The sequence below is a fragment of the Oncorhynchus keta genome, chromosome 2 (genome assembly GCF_023373465.1).
Source record: "Oncorhynchus keta strain PuntledgeMale-10-30-2019 chromosome 2, Oket_V2, whole genome shotgun sequence".
NCBI lineage: Eukaryota > Metazoa > Chordata > Actinopteri > Salmoniformes > Salmonidae > Oncorhynchus > Oncorhynchus keta.
Window position 1 is genome coordinate 20,308,920 of NC_068422.1, and position 22,520 is coordinate 20,331,439.

At 41.7% G+C, this 22,520-nt stretch overlaps 1 protein-coding gene across 1 annotated transcript; it reads right to left on the bottom strand.

Annotated features, from left to right (window-relative positions):
- Positions 1 to 1,088: 1,088 nt before the first annotated feature.
- LOC118397654 (ectonucleotide pyrophosphatase/phosphodiesterase family member 7-like) lies at positions 1,089 to 21,123 on the bottom strand. The gene is made up of 6 exons (XM_035792562.2): positions 20,651 to 21,123; positions 8,541 to 8,686; positions 7,748 to 8,380; positions 7,288 to 7,531; positions 2,626 to 2,743; positions 1,089 to 2,485 (listed from the first exon to the last, which is right to left on the bottom strand). Exons 1-6 carry the CDS (start codon positions 20,913 to 20,915, stop codon positions 2,425 to 2,427), a joined length of 1,467 nt encoding a protein of 488 aa, XP_035648455.1. The 5' UTR covers positions 20,916 to 21,123; the 3' UTR covers positions 1,089 to 2,424.
- Positions 21,124 to 22,520: the final 1,397 nt, after the last annotated feature.

Below are 22,520 nucleotides of genomic sequence, written 5' to 3' on the forward strand. Positions count from 1 at the left end.
AGTTTGCCAAAAGGCACCTAAAGGATTCTCAGGCCATGAGAAACAAGATTCTCTGGTCTGATGAAGCCAAGATTGAACTATTTGGCCTGAATGCCAAGCGTCACGTCTGGAGGAAACCTAGCACCATCCCTACGGTGAAGCATGGTGGTGGAAGCAACGTGCTGTGGGGATGTTTTTCAGCCGCAGGGACTGGTAGATTAGTCAGGATCGAGGCAAAGATGAACGGAGCAAAATACTGAGAGATTCTTGATGAAAACCTGCTCCAGAGTGAAGGTTCACCTTACAACAGGACAATGCCCTTAAGCACACGGCCAATACAATGCAGGAGTGGCTTCAGGACATGTCTCTGAATGCCCTTGAGTGGCCCAGCCACAGCTCGGACTTGACCTATAAATAGCTGTGCAGCAACGCTCCCCATCCAACCTGACAGAGTTTGAGAGGACATGCGGAAAAGAAATGGGAGAAACCCCACAAATACAGGTGTGCAAAGTTTGTAGCGTCATACCCAAGATGACTTGAGGCTGTAATTGCTGCCAAAGGTGCTTCAACAAAGTACTGAGTAAAGGATCTGAATACTTATGTAAATGTGATATTTAAGTTTATTATTAATACGTTTGGAAAAATATGTATATATACAGTGCCTTACAAAAGTATTCTCCCCCCTTGGTGTTTTTCCTGTTTTGTTGCATTACAACCTGTAATTTAAATATAATTTTATTTGGATTTCATCTAATGAACTTACACAACATAGTCCAAATTGGTGCAGTGAAAAAAAGAACATGTTTAAAAAAAATACAAATAAAAAGTTTCTCAAACTAGACACTAATCTACTTGTCCTCTTGCTCAGTTATGCACCGGGGCCTCCCACTCCTCTTTCCATTCTGGTTAGGGCCAGTTTGCGCTGTTCTATGACGGGAGTAGTACACAGAGTTGTACGAGATCTCCAGTTTCTTGGCAATTTCTCACATGGAGTAGCCTTCATTTCTCATAACAAGAATAGACTGACGAGTTTCAGAAGAAAGGTCTTTGTTTCTGGCCATTTTGAGCCTGTAATCAAACCCACAAATGTTGATGCTCCAGATACTCAATTAGTCTAAAGGCGGACAGTTTATTGCTTCTTCAATCAGAACAACAGTTTTCAGCTGTGCCAACATATTTGCAAAAGAGTTTTCTAAAGATCAATTAGCCTTTTGAAATTATAAACTTGGATTAGCTAACACAACGTGCCAGTGAAACACAGAAGTGATGGTTTCTGATAATGGGCCTCTGTAAGCCAATGTAGATATTCACCCCCCCCAAAAAATCTGCTGTTTCCAGCTACAATAGTCATTTACAACATTAACAATGTCTAATCTGTATTTCTGATCAATTTGATGTTATTTTAATGGACAAAAAAATAGCTTTTCTTTCAAAAACAAGGACATTTCTTAGTGACCCCAAACTTTTGAACGGTAGTGTTGTTACTGCAGTCAAAACATGCTGGAACTAAGCCAAAGTGCAGTAACTTCCGTTACTGCTGTTTGCCTTGGTTTCTACTTGTATTTTGTAGTTACTGCACATTTCACATTCCATTTTTTTCTGACTGAACTAAAATGAAACAGGACACATTGTCACAAGAATAAAATACAGATGCTACAGAGCCTGATTTCAGTCTTAAATTAATTTTGACCAAAAGGGTAGTTACTGCATTTTGCCTTTGTAGGGGAGATTAGTGTGTAAGCTTGTAGACTTGGGAGGCTATAGGTTTTTTTCTTGGTGGCAATGTGGCCTTTGGATTATTTTTGTATATACAGCACAGTATGTATTTTGGTCACCATTTAGAAATAACAATAATCTGATTGGGCAGCTGCACAGTTCAATCAATGGTATACCTTTAACTCTGAAAGTGTAAAACATACTATTTTCAGTGAACAGATGAGTCCACTGTACTGGTGTTAAAATAACACGTTTGAAAGTGTTAAATATTTAAATATGCTGCAGTGTTCCCCATTTAACTCAGTGTTCAAAGGAACTCGATTGTGGTGTTTGCATAGCTCTACTGTATAGCTCCAAGTTAAGGTTGCTATCTTCTGGGTACATGCATCCGGCACCTGGTCGTATACACATACCTCTCACATTTATGCACACATAAAATTCAGGTTACAGACCATGTAGGCCTTAGACCCCTAGACATAACGAGTGCAGCATAATCAATAAGCTTGTTATTGGTTTTGAAACATATTGTAGGGTTGAACCGGGTGTGGACATGAAGCTAGGGTTAGAGTTAGAGTTAGGGTGTTGGCCTTCCTGATACACTGATACAGATTTATATTGCATTGGTATAAAAACAACATTCTGTTTGGTTAAACTAGGATATTAGCACTCAAATCACACAGAAGCCCAATAACTTGTTAAACAAATGACTTCCCACAAAGGTAATGGATTTCAAAAGGAGGTTTGTTTATCGGACTCTTCTTCATTGAGATCCTCGTGGGTGACTTCAGATCTGTAACAGAAAGTGAGGGCAAGGTAGTAGTCAGTACTACAGACGTGTGGTAGTCATGTAAAGATGTTGCTGAGACAGATTACAATAGAATAGAATAAAAAAGTATTGTCCTCTGAGAAGGACTTTCAAATGTAGCCTACCTCCTGTCCATTTGAGTCCTTTTCAACATGGCATGAGCTGTGGTGACAACAAACACCAGAGCTAATATACCAGCGACCGATGTCAGGCCGATGAAGACTTCCCACTGGATGTCCCTGTCTGGAAAACATTTACAAATAAGTTAGACTATCAAAGTGCAGTGTACTGCTAGGAGAAGCAGGACTGAATGCAGTGTGTACCACTGGAAACACGTGCGCACGCACGCCTGCCCACACGCACACGCACACAAACTTTAAACCTTTTGTAATTTCAGAGTCTTTATGACAAGTTGTGCTATAAACTGTTTGTTGATACATAGCAAATTCTCAGTGTTAAATGAACACTGAAATCGTGAACCCGTATAGACACTGAAAAGTTAACACATTCCTTGGTGTAAAGCTTTATTTCCTTGAGTGCCTTGCCTTTTGAGAGAATTGTTAGAGTTACCACCCATGATTATATTTGTTAGTGACAGAGACATGGTTCTTGCATTCAACCATTTTCAGTCCTGTGGACTTCACCAAGTGAGATCCCAAGAGAATGTTTTCATTCAAATTGTATTATTAAACACAATACATATTTCATAAGGCCTCATTTTGAGGGCCTGTGCTCTAAAACATAACAATGAATTGTGTAAATGTTGAACTAACACTCTTTGGTGTAAAATAACCCCTGTGTTGGTGTTAACAACCAGAGCTTTAACCAAAACCAAGCCCATTATTATCAGACTTCACAAAATGCTAGATCGCAGGTTGTTTTTATGAATTATCTGTTTCAATGTCTACATTTTTTCACTTACATAAATCAATCAATCTTATGCTTCTCAAATATAAATGACATACATTTTCTTAACTAATCCAATATGTTACTTTTATTTAATTCACCCTTTACTGAAAAGATTGTTCCAGTATATATGCTTTAGGTACTCTCAAATGACAGTTTTCCCAACCCTGGGGGTCATTCTGAATGCGGTTGTGGGTGATAAAACATTCTGAAGGTTAGATATCCCCAATATGGCTTGATTTCAATAGGAATTACACATCACTTTGCAAGCCAGCATAATGCGACAGGTTGTGTGAATAACCCAACATGTTGGATTGTTGAGATGACCAAAACATGGAGTAATTTAATAATTTAACCATTAACTGGGTTTTTAATTGTTTTCCTTCTGGGTTGACCAAGCAGCAGGGTCTTTTTAAAGGTCATGAAGGGTCAAAATCATGTTTTTGACATCACCCTAATTGTATTACACCAAAAGCAACATGATATTTTCTTAACTAGTGTAAATAACTATTGCCTTGTAACCAACATTGGAGAAGGTGCGTTTGCGGAGGGGCGTGGTTTATATAGCTAAATAGCTGCTCTACTGGTGCCAAAACTTGACTGTGGGGTGTCAACAAATATAACTAAAAGTTTATGCTATTCATCTATGGCACTATTCATTTGTGACTGGTGTTAGCTAGTTAGTGGCTAGCTAGGTCTTCAGCCAGCATGGAACAAAAGGGAGGGGGGGTCGTTGAAAAACTCTGAAGTAGTTGTCATGTTAACACATCCCAGAGGTAACGTGTAGTGTCGTTTTGTTAGATAAAATCCTTTAATATTACCAAAAAGTATATATAGTTGGCACCATTGATTGGAGTAATCCAGTCATTCAACTTGCAGAGAATCCAAAAATCTACCCCTAAACTTTGTTTCAACAAGTCAAAATAAGTTTGTATTAACCCCTCAGGCACCTTAAAATGTAATCAAACTATAATATATCTTTCGGAAAGAAATATATTCAATCGGAAACCAATTGTAGCAGGTGCGCAACTTCATCATGGCGCGTGAAGACAGATTTTTCAAGACTGTGTCCTCATACAAAAACTATTATTTCTTATTCGTTTTTTAAATTCTCATGTACCGAATAAATCGCATGTTGCATTTTATAGCAAGTGTTTCCATGGTATTGCTATGTGCACTCTAGCCAACAGAGCACAGATGGTGGAGATACATAAAAATACAATTGGAAGTTAAATGTGTTTGCATCACATTTTCAACTCCAATGATGGTTTTCTCAACAAAAAAATGCATTATATAGCAAGTGTGCACACTTCTGCATTGGCACATGCACTCTAGATACATATACATCTGCATGCTGTTGGCTAGAGTGCACATATAGCCTACGTGATAAGATTACTGTGGACAAAAGAGCAAGATACATTTTTCATTTGTCAAACAGCAGCCAAGCATCAATGATCATGTCACCTGAATAAGACCCTCTATATTTATTAGAAAGGAGCATCAAGCTCATCACCTTGCACTTTCACCACCCTGTGAAGTTCATCATAATTGATTTAATCTGTAGCCTAATAAACTGCATACTTCCCCGACAAGTCGTAGTGGACCACACAACATGTCATCTGGTGACTCCAAGTTCACTTTGATATGAGGGTTATTATATCAATATTTGCTCATAAAAGCGTTTCCTACATAGTTTCTTGCATATTTAATTTTACAGACACAAAATGTTCCCACCTTGTCTAGCGTGTTTTATTTTGTCCTCATTTGGAAACTTTGCCCGAAAAATGTGCTGTTTCCATCAAGTTTATCACATATGCATAGTCACTCCATTGGCCCGACCAACCAGTGCTCCCGCACATTGGCTCACCGGGATATCTGCATTGTGTCCCACCACCCACCACCCACCAACCAGTTTACACTACTGCTAATCTCTGTTCATCATATATGCATAGTCACTTTAACCATATCTACAAGTACGTACTACCTCAATCAGCCTGACGGGGTCTGTATGTAGCCTCGATACTTTAATGGCCTCGCCACTGTATAGCCTCACTACTGTTTTTCACTGTTGTTTTTATTTCTTTACTTACCTTTTCTTTAACTAATACCTTTTTTGCACTATTGCTTAGAGCCTGTAAGTAAGCATTTCACTGTAAGGTCTACACCTGTTGTATTAGGTGCACGTGAGAAATACACTTTGATTTGATTTGATGCGTGTCATGACATTTTTTATTTAAAATGTACTTTACTTGCATAAAAAGGTTGTATGGAGGGCCTGCGGAGTGGCACAGCGGTCAAAGACACCGCATTGCAGTGCTAGAGGTGTCACTACAGACCCAGGTTTGATCCCAGGCTGTGTCGCAGCCGGCCATGACCGGGAGACCCATGAGGCAGCGTACAATTGACCCAGTGTCGTCTGGGTTAGGGGAGGATTTGGCAGGCTGGGATGTCTTTGTTCCATCGCCCTCTGCGACTCTTTGTTGTGGGCCGGGTGCATGCACGCTGACTACGGGCACCAGTTGTACAGTGTTTCCTCTGACACATTGGTGCGGCTGGCTTCTGGGTTAAGCAAGCAGTGTGGCGTGTGTTTCAGAGGACACATGGCTCTCGACCTTTGCCTCTCCTAAGTCCGTACAGGCAGCGAAGGGACAAGACTGTAACTACCAATTGGTGATAAAAAGGTAGGATGGAAACCTGGTTAGTGATGCAATTTAAATGTTGTTTGAGTTGGTTTGTGTATCACCAAATTAGCTTAAGATGATTTTAGTGCAACACTGCTCACTGCATCCAAGTTTGTTGAGCTATCAGTCAAAGAACTGTCAGTCAAGGTGAGCTCATGAATATAAGTTCACCGCCCACTCAGTCTGTCTTTTCAAACTTCCTGGTAGTTCGAAGGAAAGCCATGAGAGAAACATTTGTATTTATTTAACTTTGAGCATTTCTATCCCCCCAAAATATTATGATATTTTAGCCACTCAAAAGCCTATTTTAGATGGGAATCAAAATGTCTGTTCGGGACCTTAAATTATAACATATTCACTCAGAATCTCACTTGGTAAAGTACATAGGACTAAATTGGATGTATGCAACAAGGATGTCTCTGTCACTAACAAATTCAGTCATGTGGTAACTCTATAATTCTCATGAAAACCAACGCACTCTGGGAAATATGCAAAAAAGCTTTGCATAAAGCAGTGTGCTAATTCAATAGTGTCTATATGGGTCCACACTTTAGTGTTAATTTAACACTGGGGAATTTGCTGTGTAGGACACAATCACATGGCGATCATCCTGTTAGATTACGTTCTCATATCAAGGCATAAAACAAGATATGTATCTGCAACATTTATTATCAGAATGTTATATAGTTTATCAGATACATCTGCACGGGTTCAAGGTTTAGAACTAGCATTGGAAAGATTGTTATCATGGGATAGGCATTTTGGTAGATCTTACTGATGTCCTGATGTATTCAAAACGTGTTTCTCTATAAAGGCAAAGGTTCAACAACGTGAGATAAGGGTCATATAATTCCCTGGGTAAACCTGAGCAATGGGGTGTAAGAAAAAGACAGCTTATGATTCTGTCCTTGGTCAAACTTCAATTAATGTCCTCAACATTGAAGCTTTTTGTTGTTGAATATTGATTACTAACCTGTTAACAGTTGATGACAAATAAAAGCTCACTTTCATGTGATCAAAATATGTTTCTCTATTATGAAGCCAAAAGTACAAAATACTAATGTAATTCCATTGGTAAACCTACTTAATGGGGAATAGGAACAGTTAATAATTCTGTCCAAGCAGCATTCACATTTTGAATATCCTATGTTGTTCTGCACATAAATGTTCTGTCAATAAATTATAAACGTAAAGGCTTACTCTCATAGGATCCCTGGTCCTTCTTGGGAACCAGCATCTGGCGAGTGACCTCCAGGGACCCATCGTTGACCTCCGGTTTAATGCCCAGGAGGTGGCACATCAGCGGATACACGTTGACCGTCTCAAAGGGTCCCACAGCCAGGTTCTTCTGGAAGTCAGGCCCCACAGCTCTGAAGAACGGCTTCATGTCCATCATCTGGTTATCATAGCCGTGCTCTCCCTTGTTGAACTGGACTGGGAAAAACTGTACAGATGATCATGAAAGAGTGCTTATAGGGTTTTAGTGCAGAGATTGCAATGGTTTTTGGTAACAGAACTTCAATGCATGCCATCAAGACAGTAGGAAGAGAGTTTGTTCTGACCACATGACCTGATCAGGAAAAATGACGCCTGTCTCCTGAGTAGTGTGTATAAAGAACAACAATATAGTACTGTTAGGACACTGTTTCGGCACACTCACGCCATTGATGACATATCCTTGATCAGCGAAGAGAATCAGGGGCAGGAGGCGAGGGTGGTTACTATAGTGAAGCCTACCAGGCATGTCCTCCTTCTTATACACATGCAGGTGAGGGTGGCCCCCTTTCAGGGCCTGGTACACCTTCTCCAGCATTCCCTCTCTGGGAAGAAGCATTCCTGTTGGTCCATAATCCACCAGTTGGAACTTGATATCCCGGAAGTCAAATCCCGGAATCTCGGACAGGATGATCTCGTCGACCAGGCCATTCCGGAGCACAGTGGTCATTCCGTGATCAGCAGTGATAATGATGTTGAGCCGATCAGAGAGGCCGTGGTTCCGGGTGGTATCACGGATGTATCCCACGGTCCGGTCCACTTGTTGGACCATCTCCTGGCGCTCCGGGGATTCTGGTCCATACTTGTGTCCCGTTCCATCTGGTTCACCGAAGTACAAAGACACAAAGTCTAGGTCCTCCTTGGAGAACCACTGACCAATCACCTTGTCGATATTGATCCTCCAGTCCGTCTCATTGTTGTGCTCATAGAAACGAGGTTCCACCTGGCTGACCTTTACTCTCTCACCTTTGTAGGTGGCGGCCGTGCCGGGGAAGTGGAGGGAGCCTGCCTTCAGACCCTGCATGGCAGAGGAACGGTGAAAATGATTCTAACCTTATTTATAACGGAGCTGTAATACATTACAACTATACAGCAGCTTCAGACCCACCAAGGGACGTAGAAGGAATTAAGAAAGGTATGACAGAGATTATTTGTGTGTTTGTGTGTGTTGCACCCACTTGTCTCTGCGCTGTTATCCAGATGGGCAGACTCCCGTTGTCCCAGTAGGAATCCACAAACTGGGTCATGTAGTACTGTTTCTTCTCCTGGGTCGTAGTGTTGAACCAAATATTGTGGATCACTCCATGGTTTTCTATGTACCGACCTGAGGAACAGAGACAAGCAACAAGCAGTCCCATATGGTTAGAGACCTTATAAGTGGAGCTGTGATTGTGGTGTTGATGTCATAAGGTGAATGCACCAATTTGTAAGTCGCTCTGGATAAGAGCGTCTGCTAAATGACTTAAATGTAAATGTAAATGATAGGCCTCCATTGTCTTGTTGGCTTATAATAGGCCAATAGGACCATTGTACAAAATAAAATAAATTGTTAATTAGACAAATTATGTTCTGCCTATTGGCTACTTAGCTTATTCAAGACTGCCTTAAAATAAAACAAATTCCCCTTTAAGACATAAAAAAGCTCTTTATCTGACTTGCTTTTCAAAGACGGTCCACATTTTGTGCTCTTGTTTGAAGCAACCACTCCCCAATTGTTGACTAGAAATGATCTATAACTGAGCTAATAACTCAATAACTAGCAAAGAATATGAACAAATGTGCACACGTGGTTACATGGAGCTCTCACTTTGATCTCAAAACAAGAAAGAAAATCTCATGCAGAGTTTGTTTTGTATACAAAATCGTTTGTTTTTGTGTACAAAATCATTTGTTTCGTTTCAGTATATGACATCGGAAGTGGCTAATATTGCATTGATTTGATCACAATTCTAACAGTAGAGCGAAACGTTGACAGTGTTGACTAAAGGGGAAAACTGTAGAAAGTTGAGTGAATTTCAATCTTGTGCTTCTCTGCACAGGCTCATATTTCTTCTGCACAGTATTCAGAGGGGAAGCTGCGTGTCCATGCGCAGCTTAGAGGGAACATTGATGCTGGCCTATGTTGACTCCAATGCGTCCGAGAGTTGTGTCAAGTTGGCTGGATGTCTTTAACCTGTCTCCTCCCCATTGAAGTGGATTTAACACGTGACATCAATAAGGGATCATAACTTCCACCTGGTCAGTCTATGTCATGGAAAGAGCAGGTGTACTTAATGTTTTGTACACTCAGTATAGATAGCAATTTGTTTGTGGGTAGAGACGGAAGAAAACAGTTCACAGGCACATCACCAAAGGCCTATTTGACCCGAATAAGAAGCCATTCAGCAATTCGTTTTGCCTTAGAAAATAATTGTGTGTTTATGTTTAGGTGATTTGGGTAGACTTTGCTCTAGGCCTATCAGGCTACTGCCTTAATTGGGATATAGGCAATGCTTCCCTGTGTTTTTATTCAGGGCTGTCACCTGTAGTAGAACAATCCATGAGTCAAACATCTGTTAAGACTTGTTGCTAGACTATTTTAGACCAAAATATGTTTATCAGGGAGTTACTTTTGGACTTCTATGTTGATCAAATGTTATAGACAGTGGTTACAAGCAATTGTAAAGCCCATGTTTTAATATACTCTTGGGGCGATTTCAATCAAACGATTCTGTTACAAAACTTTTCTTAAACGGAAGCAAACAGAATGAAACGTGGAGGTGACCTACCTGAATTTGTCCAATAGAAACTCTATTTTTACTCTGTTTGCTTCCATTATGGTTCTTAAATGATAAACGGTTTACGTAAGGAATACAGACCAGGGTTGTGAAGAAGTTGCTTGCGGGTCTCAATGATACACGCGCATGCTCCATGTAGAAGCGTTGTATTTCGTCCTGTCGGTACATCTTAAAAATGAAACATTGTTTCCAATTTTGATAGTAGACTTTTGATGGTAGTTAAACTGTTATGCCAACATTGTTCTCCTTATTTTCTCAAATTACAGATAAATACTTTTTACGAATGAATGGGGAAAAAAACCTGTGATTTGTATTTAAGGCCTGGTGTGCCTTTGTAGGTAAAAGGTAAAAGCATCGGTGGACTATAATGTCTCTATGCATTGTATCTGTGGTATTGAGTTTAGATTTGTTTTTCATTTCGGAACGGTTTCCATCAAACGCTCGTACACTCTGGCTTCTTTTCAGATTGCATAAATCTTTCAGCTTTTAATAAGGATTTGATGCCTGGCTTCCTACACGTGTTGAAAGTAAATTTCATAGCAGAGAATTGTATGATACCGGGTGGACTTCCATTTGGGTAACTTGAAGGTGCAGCACTTTTGTTGTGAGGAAAATGGAATGAGTGGTCAAAGAGTTCTTGTGTTTGTTAAAAGCAGAGACAACTTCATGCAATGTGGTAAGAAAATGTGTGGTAGGTGGCAAATTATATCTAATTGTAGGCTATTCATAAAGTTAGCTTTTGCGTGTGGTACTGGAAACAGGATACATACACTCTTTACAAGCAATACAGGACAGCATGTCAATATGTGTTGTTATGTGATTAGGGTGAAGTTGGTTATGTAAATGAGCGGTATTTGTGTAACAGTATGTATCCTACCGGTATGTGTACATTGTTCATGTGTGTAGCAATAGTCAGGGTTGGGTAGGTTACTTTCAAAATGTAATCCGTTACAGTTACTTAGTTACCTGTCCAAAATTGTAATCAGTAATGTAACTTTTGAATTATTCATATTTTTTATTTTACCTTTATCTAACAAGGCAAGTCAGTTAAGAACAAATTCTTATTAACAATGACGGCCTATCAAAAGGCCTCCTCCTGCTAGTGTCGTGTATTTGGCATCATTAAAGGTGAAGATTGTTATTTTATCAAATCAATTCTCTGTAATTATTATTTCGTGATTAAGCTAATCATGTAAATGTAATTAACTAGGAAGTCAGGGCACCACAATGCCCTCAATCTCAAACAAAATATCAAGGAAACCATCAGGTACAACCCAAAATCCGTAAACATGGGCACCCTCATAGATATTATCCTGACCAACCTGCCCTCCAAATACAACTCTGCAGTTTTCAATCAGGATCTCAGCCATCACTGCCTCATTGCCTGTATCCGCTATGGGTCCGCGGTCAAACGACCACCCCTCATCACTGTCAAACGCTCCCTAAAACACTTCTACGAGCAGGCCTTTCAAATCGACCTGGCCCGGGTATCCTGGAAGGATATTGACCTCATCAGGGGATGCCTGATCGTTCTTTACTCCAGACCTGACTGCCCTTGACCAGCACAAAAACATCCTGTGGCGGACTGCAATAGCATCGAATAGTCCCCACGATATGCAACTGTTCAGGGAAGTCAGGAACCAATACACGCAGTCCGTCAGGAACCAATACACGCAGTCCGTCAGGAAAGCAAAGCTTTCTCAAACAGAAATTTGCATCCGGTAGCTCTGACTCCAAAAAGTTTTGGGACACTGTAAAGTCCATGGAGAACAAGAGCACTTCCTCCCAGCTGCCCACTGCACTGAGGCTAGGTAACACGGTCACCGCCGATAAATCCATGATAATCGAAAAATTCAATAAGCATTTCTCTACGGCTGGCCATGCTTTCCTCCTGGCTACCCCAGCCAACAGCTCCGCACCCCCCGCAGCTACTTGCCCTCAGCCTCCCCAGCTTCTCCTTCACCCAAATCCAGATAGCAGATGTTCTGAAAGAGTTGCAAAACCTGGACCCGTACAAATCAGCTGGTCTAAACAATCTGGACCCTCTCTTTCTAAAATTATCTGCCGGAATTGTTGCAACCCCTATTACTAGCCTGTTCAACCTCTCTTTCATATTGTCCAAGATCCCTAAAGATTGGAAAGCTGCCGCGGTCATCCCCCTTTTCAAAGGGGTTGACACTCTAGACCCAAACTGTTATAGACCTATATCCATCCTGCCTTGCCTTTCTAAAGTCTTCAAAAGCCAAGTCAATGAAAGAATCACTGACCATTTCGAATCCCACCGTACCTTCTCCGCTGTGCAATCAGGTTTCCAAGCTGGTCATGGGTGCACCTCAGCCACGCTTGAGGTACTAAACGATATTATAACCGCCATCGATAAAAGACAGTACTGTGCAGCCGTCTTCATTGACCATGCCAAGGCTTTCGACTCTGTCAATCACCACATTCTTATTGGCAGACTCAATAGCCTTGGTTTCTCAAGTGACTGCCTCGCCTGGTTCAGCAACTACTTCGCAGACAGAGTTCAGTGTGTCAAATCGGAGGGCCTGTTTTCTGGACCTCTGGCAGACTCTATGGTGGTGCCACAGGGTTCAATTCTGGGGCCGACTCTTTTCTCTGTATATATCAACGATGTCGCTCTTGCTGCGGGTGATTCCCTGATCCACCTCTACGCAGACGACACCATTCTGTATACAGTACATCTGGCCCTTCTTGGACACTGTGTTAACCTCTCTGAACCATCCATCCCGGATCCGGTATAATTGTCAACAGCAATGCTGAATAGCATAGGGCCACAGTCAAATAATATTACTAGAAAATATTCATATTCATTAAATCACAAGTGCAATATAGGAAAACACAGCTTAGCCTTTTGTTAATCCACCTGTCGTCTCAGATTTTGAAATTATGCTTTACAGCGAAAGCAATACAAGCGTTTGTGTAAGTTTATCGATCGCTCGACAAAACAATAAGTACACTTAGCATCAGGTAACTTGGTCACGAAAATCAGAAAAGCAATCAAATTAATCGATTACCTTTGATGATCTTTGGATGTTTTCACTCACAAGACTTTCAGTTAGACAACAAATGTTCCTTTTGTTCTTTTGTTGTTTTATATCCAAATACCTGGTGCGTTATGCCCAGGAATCCACCGGAAAGAGCGGTCACGACAACGCAGACAAAAATTCCAAATTATATCCATAATGTCCACAGAAAAATGTCAAACGTTTTTTATAATCAATCTTCAGGGTATTTTTCAAATATCTATTCGATAATATATCAACCGGGACAGTTGGCTTTTCACTAAGACCGGGAGTAACAATGGCCGCCTTTCTCTTTTGCGCACAATTCACTCTGAGAGCCCCCACCTATCCACTTACGCAATGTGGTCATTCACACTCATTCTTCAAACTAAAAGCCTGAAACTATGTCTAAAGGCTGTTGACACCTTAGGGAAGCCATAGAAAAAGGAATCTGGTTGATATCCCTTTAAATGGGCAATAGGGATGCTTAGGGTTGCTTAAGAACAGAGAGGTTTCAAAAACAGGGGCACTTCCTGATTGGATTTTCCTATTGTAGGTTTTAGCCTACAATATCAGTTCTGTTTAACTCACAGACATAATTTTGACCGTTTTGGAAACTTTAGAGTGTTTTCTATCCTACTCTGTCAATTATATGCATATTCTAGTATCTGGTCCTGAGAAATAGGCCGTTTTCTTTGGGAACGTTATTTTTCCAAACATAAAAATAGTGCCCCCTAACTTCAAGAGGTTAACTAACCTCCAAACGAGCTTCAATGCCATACAACACTCCTTCCGTGGCCTCCAACTGCTCTTAAACTCTAGTAAAACCAAATGCATGCTTTTCAACTGTTTGCTGTCCGCACCCGTCTGCCCGACCAGCATCACTACTCTGGACGGTTCTGACCCAGAATATGTGGACAACTACAAATACCTAGGTCTCTGGCTAGACTGTAAACTCTCCTTCCAGACTAATATCAAACATCTCCAATCCAAAATCAAATCTAGAATCGGCTTTCTATTTCGCAACAAAGCCTCCTTCACTCACGGCACCAAACTTACCCTAGTAAAACTGACTATCCTACCAAAATCAAATAAAAAATCAAATCAAATTTATTACTCAGCAAACTGGATGCAGTCTATCACAGTGCCATCTGTTTTGTCACCAAAGCCCCTTATAGCACTCACCACTGCAACCTGTATGCTCTAGTCGGCTGGCCCTCACTACATATTTGTCACCAGACCCACTGGCTCCAGGTCATCTATAAGTCTATGCTAGGTAAAGCTCCGCCTTACCTCAACTCACTGGTCACGATAACAACACCCACCCGTAGCACACGCTCCAGCAGGTATATCTCACTGGTCATCCACAAAACCAGCACGTCCTTTGGCCGCCTTTCCTTCCAGCTCTCTGCTGCCAGTGACTGGAACGAATTGCAAAAATCGCTGAAGCTGGAGACTTTTCACTCACTAACTTTAAACATCAGCTATCTGAGCAGCTGACCGATCACTGCAGCTGCACATAGTCCATCTGTAAATAGCCCACCCATTCTACTTAATTGTTTTTATTTACTTTTCTGCTCTTTTGCACACCAGTATCACTACTTGCACATCATCATCTGCTCATCTATCAATCCAGTGTTAACCTGCTAAATTGTAATTACTTCGCTACTATGGCCTGTTTATTGCCTTACCTCCTCACGCCATTTGCACACACTGTATATAGACGTTCTATTTTTCTATTGTGTTATCGACTGTACGCTTGTTTATTCCATGTGTAACTCTGTGTTGTTGTTTGTCGCACTGCTTTGCTTTACCTTGGCCAGGTCGCAGTTGTCAATGAGAACCTGTTCTCAACTAGCTTACCTAGTTAAATGAAGGTGAAAAAAATAAAAGGTGTTGGACATGAGACGGGAGTAGAAATTAATATCGGCATGTTTAATACATTTTACAGGAAGAAAATTCCAAGCATTTCAACGTAGGTAAGCATGGGGGATTAAAGGTGCCCGAAAGGGACTAAACTAGAATATTAATACACAACGTATTGCTCCCCATTTACTTTTGATGACTCATAAGGAAAAAGTAAATATTCACTGTTTAGCCTATTGTTTTCTTTTTAACAGTTCTCTTAAAATAAATAAATGAACTTTTCAGAATAACCTTTTCTAAACTAGGGAAAGAGGGTTCCCAGACTTAAGTCTTAGTCTGAACTAAATAGTCAACCTGTCAGGGGTAATGGGTAAGTAATACAGGTGAGTCTACAGTCACATTGTCTCTGAGGCTGAGTGGTTATGGTGTATGCCCAGACTGAGGTGCAACAGTACCCTGAGTAGGCACTCTGGCTGGTTCAGGTGAGTCTGGAGCACGTTCCACATTTGTATGTTGCTGCATTGGATGTTCAGGTGATGGTTCATAGTCATGGTAGGTCTCCAGTAGCTGATCTTGGTTTGTCACTTGACAGGAGTCGTCTCTGAGGTTGGTTCCTGGCAACAGTTGATCCACATATCTCCTCCAGATGACATTTTCCGGTGTGTGAACTGTCGGACACAGGCCCTGTTTGTGCAACCACTGTGGTTGGTATCCACTTTGGACATTTGCAGTAGTTCCGAGCAAGAACTCTCTCTCCAGCTATAAAGCTTCTGTCTTTTGCTTTGCTGTCTCTCCACCTGTGCTCCCTGTTGTGTCTGTACAACCTGTTTAGTCTTTGGAGGTCTCAGGAGGTCGAGTCACGTGCGAAGCTGTCTTTTCATCATGGCTGACGCGGGTGCCACTTTGGTTGTAGCGTGGGGAGTGTTTCTGTAGGTTAACAGGAAGGTGTTTAGAAGCCTATTGAGGGAGCCATTCCCTTGTGATGATTTTAAAGTTTGCTTCATTGTTTGGACAAACCTTTCAGCAAGGCTGTTCATTGCAGGGTGAATTGGTGCGGACTTGATGTGCTGAATTTAATTTGCTTCCATGAATGACCGGAACTCTTCAGACACCAGTTGGGGGCCATTATCGTTAACGAGTTGCACTGGCAAGCCGAAGCGACTGAAGAGTGACCGTAGCTCTTCGATGGTTCTCTCCGCTGAGGTTCTCTTCATCACTGTGACCTCAGGCCATTTGCTGTGTGCGTCAACCACAACTACGAAAATACGATCCTCCAGTGGGCCTGCATAGTCTATGTGGACTCGCTGCCAAGGCTCCTCTGGGAAGTCCCACGGGTGTAGTGGCGCTAGCCGAGGCATGTTCCTCATCTTTTGACATGCAGAACATGACTTGACCTTGTCTTCGATTGCTGCGTCCAAACCTGGCCACCAAAAGTAGCTGCATGCAATCTCCTTCATTCGCACCATGTCACAGTGCCCTGAATGGAGTTCTACAAGCACCTGCCTTCTCAGTGGCGGCGGTATGATGACTCGACAACCCCATAGCAAGCATCCAAACTGAACTGTGAGCTCGTTTCTCCTCACTAGGTAAGGTTGTAGGCTGTCCGACAGCTTATTTTCCACGAGTGACAATGTCCACGACCCCAGACATCACTAGATCAGTGTGGGTGAACTTTTTTACTTGGTCAGATGTAACTGGGGCATTCGTCACTTCCTTGAAGTAGAAGATTTCAGCCTGGGAGTGCTCAGTGTGTGAGACAGGTAAGGAAAGCCTTGAGAGGCTGTCTGCATTGCAGTGCTGCTCAGACCTTCTGTACTTGATTGCATACTGGTGAGCAGATAACAATAATGCCCATCGCTGCATGCGGCTGGCTGCAAGCGACGGAATGCTGGTGTGGGGACCAAAGATGTAGGTGAGGGGTCTATGGTCCGTCGGCAGTGTGAATCGTTGGCCAAACAGAAACTGATGAAATGTCTTAACTACAAACACAATGGCCCAGTGCTTCACGCTCTATCTGTGCATAATTGCTCTCGGCTTTACTTAAGGTCTGTGATGCAAAAGCAATTGACCGGTCTTCACCCGATGGCATGATTTGTGAGACAACCGCACCAACGCCATAAGGCGATGCATCACATGCCAACTGTAATGGAAAGTTGCGGTTGAAGTGGGTTAGGGCCTCTGACTGAGCTTAGGCTGTTTTCACTTGAAGGCCTCCTCACATCTGTCTGTCCACTTCCACTGTTTGGTTTTGTTCAAAAGTTCATGCAGTGGCTTTAACATGTTACCTAGGTTTGCCACAAACTCTGCGTAGTATGACAGTAGTCCTAAGAATGATCTCAGCTGACTCACGTTCTGTGGGGATGTAGTTTCCGCAACGGCCTTCACCTTTGATGGCACCTTGTGGAGCCCCGAACTGTCGATGACGTGGCCCAGGTACTTAACAAAGGGCCGGAAAAACTTGCATTTGTCCTTCCGGACCCTCAGACCGTACTCTTCCAATCTCTGTAGTGTAGCGTTCAGGTTTCTCATGTGCTCCCACGAATCTTTGCCGGTGATGAGTAGATCAGAGGTAACATTGGACCACAGTAAGCCCACTCAGTATCTGGTCCATAGCTCACTGAAACAAGGCCGGAGCTGATGTGATTCCAAAAGGAAGCCTCCGGTACCTGTACAGTCCTTTGTGAGTCACCATGGTCAACAGTTCTTGTGACTCTTGGTCCACGTGCATCTGTAGATAGGCCTGACCTAAGTCTATCTTACTAAATGTTTGTCCTCCAGCTAAACCAGAAAAGAGGTTGTGAATGAGGGGTAGTGGATATTTTTCAGCAGCCAAGACTGGGTTAATGGTGACTGAAATCACCACAGAGTCTGAGTGATCCATCTTTTTTCATGACTGGAACAGCGGGTGTAGCCCATTCACTAACATTCACTGGATCCAATACCCCATTCTCAACTAGTCAGTTTAGCTCAATTTCAACTTTTGGTTTTATGGTGTATGGGACAGGTCTAGCTTTGAAGCATTTTGACTTGCTGTCTGGTTTCAAGGTCAGTTCAACTGTTATGTCCTTCACACTGCCAAGTTCTCCTTTGAACACATCTGCGTGTTTCCTCAATATTCCTTGGAGGTTTGTGTCCTCTTTTGCAACCAGGTGAATTTCCTGCCAGTTTAGTTTGATATTTTCCAGCCATGTGTGTCCTAGCAATGCTGGATGGTTGCCTTTCACAATGTAGAGTGGTAGCTTTACCTTCTGTTTGTTGAGCTCCACAATCATGCTTCCTCTCACTGGAACAATCTCACCGGTGTATGTTTTCAGCGTCATCTTTCTGGGCTGTGGTGTGAGGTGATGTAGTTTCTCCTTGTATACAGCCTCAGACAGCAAAGATATGGCTACTCCAGTGTCCACTTGCATCCGTACTACGTTTCCATCCAGTAGCGGTGTCACCCAGTACCCGTATCCAATGTCTGAAATTGACATAACATGCAAAGATTCTTCCCCTTCAGACAGGGTATCACTTTGTTCATCCGCTGTGTGCTCCATTTTATACACTTTCTTTTTGTACTCCCTGAAGTCGCTTTTCCTTTGTTCAGTACTTTTCTTTGATTGTCTCTTGTTTTTACATGCACGTTCGATTTTACCCTTTTTTCCACAACTTCTGCAGTCTAAGTCTTTGCACCACCACTCTTCTGCTTGGTGACCTGGTTTCCCACAGCGATAGCATGGCTTGCCACCTCCTGCCTTGTTTTTTAACTCGGTAGACACCTTGTGCACTTGGGTCGATGCACTTAGCTGTTTGTGCGTCTCTGGAATGTTAAGTTACTCTCAGTCAAAAGGCGTTTCTGAATTGCCTCACTGCTCATGCCACACACTAACCGATCAAGTATAGTGTCACTCATCGTTCGCCCAAATTCACAGTTTTCAGATAACTGTTTCAATACAGCCACAAACAGAGATTGATTCCCCCTCTTGATTTATTTGATGAAACCTGGTTCTCTGCGATTATCAGTGGTTTGGAGAATAATGTCCTTTTAAGGTAGTCACAATTTCATCATATGATTTATCACCACGTTTTTCAGGTGTTACTAGGCTGCGCAGTTGATTGATGTTTTTCCTCCCAAAACAGTCAAAAATGTTGGCACAACGACTTCTGCTTTAATTCCATTTGCCAACACAAAGTACTCAAAACGTTCTGTGCAAGAACTCCATTGTTCCACAGATTCAACAAATGTTCCTATATTTCCAACCAATGCAGACATTTTAGGTTTATTTTTCTTTCTTACACTTTTCAGACGGTCCCTTACTCCCAGACCCTTTTTTTGTATTTTAACTCACGATGACTTCACTTTCTCCCTCAGCGAAACTCTTCCTATCCCTCGAGGCTCTCGTTGCTGTGACATCAAAAGCGAACGAGCTTCACTTGACTGGCTAGCTCCATGTTTTGTTTGCGTCTTTCTACAGCAGAATAAATTACAAATTTAACTCAGACTTTCTGCCGAAGATAATGAGCACAAATGTGAGAACGTTTCTTCCTCGTCGCCAGTTTTGTTGTATAGCACACTGTATTACTTTTACAACTAAAATAAGGACAGGACATGAGATGGGAGTAGAAATTAACGTCGGCATTGTTTAATCAATGCGTTCCACATGAAGAACATTTCAATGTAGGTAAGCAAGGGGGTTACAGGTGCCCTAAAGGGACACAAGTACTACATATAATGAATGATATGATAAAATTATATCTTTACATCTGTCATTTTTAAGTCCAAAAATCGATGTACAGTGGCAACTACAGATTGCCCCTTTAACTCTATCAAACGTGTGCGAGTTTGAGCATGTGTCCATTAGGACTATGGATTTTTTTTTTTAAATCAGCATGAATTAGATTGAGCAATAAAAGCCTTATTTCTAATCCATAGGCTGGGAACCGCACTATGCAGCTGTTTCAAGAGCGCATTTTTCACTTGCTGTCCACTGGTTTCAAAAACAATGATTTGATATGCAGCTTAAACTTCTTGATTTCAACCATTATTGGATTCAAATACACATTTAGATTTCTGAACAGTCATCCACAACAACCACAATCCGTATGGCCCAAATGGCTAAATGAGAGAGCAGCAGTGGGACTCACGTCAATGCGCTATATAGATATACGTATCGCTGTAAACTACACCATTGCTCTCATCCTTACCTGCAAGCGTTTATTGAAATTGGATAATATTTGGATGACGACCGCAGTCGCACCATTGGAAGACATAGTTTGGACTGTACAGCAGTTTACAAAAGCCTATTCCTGCTCTTTTCCCGCAATCCATCAAACACATTTGGTGGCTCATCATAGCGGTCTCTGACTTGTAAGGCAGACATGCTCAGGTGGAACTAACTTAAATTTGCGCCTTTTTTCAATGCTGATTTGAATGTTATTGACAAAACAGAGAAGTGTCAAAATGTTTTCGTGAACATCTTTTCTGAATTAAAAGTCATCCTTGATGTAATCATCTAGTTAAAAAAATATCTGTAATCGGATTACAATATTTTTGCTGGTAATGTAACGGATTACAGTTACCGTTTTTTTTGTAATCCCTTACATGTAATTCATTACTCCCTAACCCTGGTAATAGTTTACCTGTGAGCAGGGTGAAGTGTGTGGGGCTGGTGATGGTGAGGTAGGGGGGTGTGACGTAGGCAGCCCTGACGCCGTCCCGGCCCATCGCGTCCAAGTGAGGGGTGTCCACGTCCCTGTCATAGTCCCAACGGAACCCATCGAATGAGATGAGCAGCAGCTTGTTGTTTCTGTGGGGAGAATCCACCCCAGGGAAGGAGCCTTGGCGTGGGGCAGCCAGAGATGGAGAGAGGGTCAGTAGGCTGAGGAGACCTAGTCTTAGCAGCATGTCTTGTGCTCCACGGTCACCTCGGGATCACAGTCAATGGTGATATGTCTCACAATAACCCACAATATGTCCAAAACACTTTGTAGTCACACCAGAGTCCAAGCAAAACTACTCTGAGCACCACCACTACTGACTGACAGACTCTGTCCTGTAGCTTTCTACCCTTCAACTGACTGTGTTCAATCACACTCTGATACACTTCATACCTACCGAGATAAAGAGCGAACACTGTCACTGCATGCTGTGAGAGATAAGATATTATTTTATCTCTTTCACCCTATCGCTATCAGAGCATAAATCCACCTTTTTGAGGTTTATTATACAGGTCCTGTTCTACAACCTCCGGTCTGATCTTCTCATCAAAACTATTACAGTTATGGTTCATCTAAATTGATCTGAGGTTGTTTTTGCTTATAGTTTTGAATAGTTGCGTTTTAGTTGAATCATTATAGCCTTCTCTTATGTATGAATTATGACCAAAAGTAGGAAACCCTTTTTTTCTAATAACCTCTATTCTCCACCAGGTGGAGACAGTACTTCATTGATGATACATGGGATGCTGTTGAACTCTGCAGTCTGTCAGCTGTAACTGGAACTCACTGCTTGAGTTTCTGGGGTGCATTTAGTTAGTCGCATTTTGCAACGGAAACCATTAACTCCTAATGGAAAACATTTCGCAATGAAAACTAGAGTTTTTATTGGACAAATTCAGCAAGGTTTCTCCCCGTTTTGTTCTGTTTGCTTCCATTTGTTTATGTTTGGTTCTGTTTGGTTCCCAGTGAATACACCCCAGGTAATCCCCACCCCCTCCCAGATATCCTCAACTCCTTCCAGCTATTTTTCTCTGTCTTTGAGCTCATCCCTCTATTCTATATCTCGACCTCTCTCTTCATCTCATTCCCTCTCTTTCTGGTCATGCTTGACTTGGCAAATGTATGACATTATCATATATTACTATATAGAAATGTAATGTATGTATGACATTTTATGTAATGTATGTACCCCTGGAGAGAGAAAGAGAATAAGTTAAGTATGTTTTCAATTATAATTGTATTATTTAAATCGGTTATAACCTGCGTATAAGTGGAAACCAGTATGAGATAAAGTTCATTTCAGGATTTAAAAGTTGAGCTGTTTGACATTTATGGGTTTGCTGTGTCAACTGTCTATTCAATGGTGTGTGTGTGTGTGTGTGCGTGTGTGTGTACGTACGATACAGGTTGGAAAGGGATTGGCAAAATCCTTTTGGTAAAGTTATCTTTATTAAATTGTCAAATGGGAGAAAGTTGATAAGTTATTTTCCTAAAATTAAGGTAGGTTGTTTTAATGTGTTTTATTCATCATCAACTAACTGTAACCTGGTTGCTTTAGAGCTATGCTGGAAAACATATATACATATTCTGTGTTTCCATATCTGTGAAAGAGAGGGGACAAATGAAGGAGAGGAGACAAAGGAAAGAGAAGAGACGTGAAAAATGTCCAGCACACACATACAACAGTAGGTGTGAAGGGTCTATTTCTTCAAACAATCTGTATGCAGGTTGTTTAGGATTCAAACCTCAATCAGCCAAATTCCTACTCTTAGAGGAGGTGCTTCCACAAGAA

Bases quoted from the DNA above. Each gene is read 5' to 3' on its own strand.
- LOC118397654 (XM_035792562.2), bottom strand. From the start codon at position 20,915: ATGCTGCTAAGACTAGGTCTCCTCAGCCTACTGACCCTCTCTCCATCT. The intron at 8,381-8,540 runs GTGGGTGCAACA...TCTGCCATGCAG, and splicing joins GGATAACAGCGCAGAGACAA to GGTCTGAAGGCAGGCTCCCT. The intron at 2,744-7,287 runs GTAAGCCTTTAC...AATGTTTTCCAG, and splicing joins GGACCAGGGATCCTATGAGA to ACAGGGACATCCAGTGGGAA.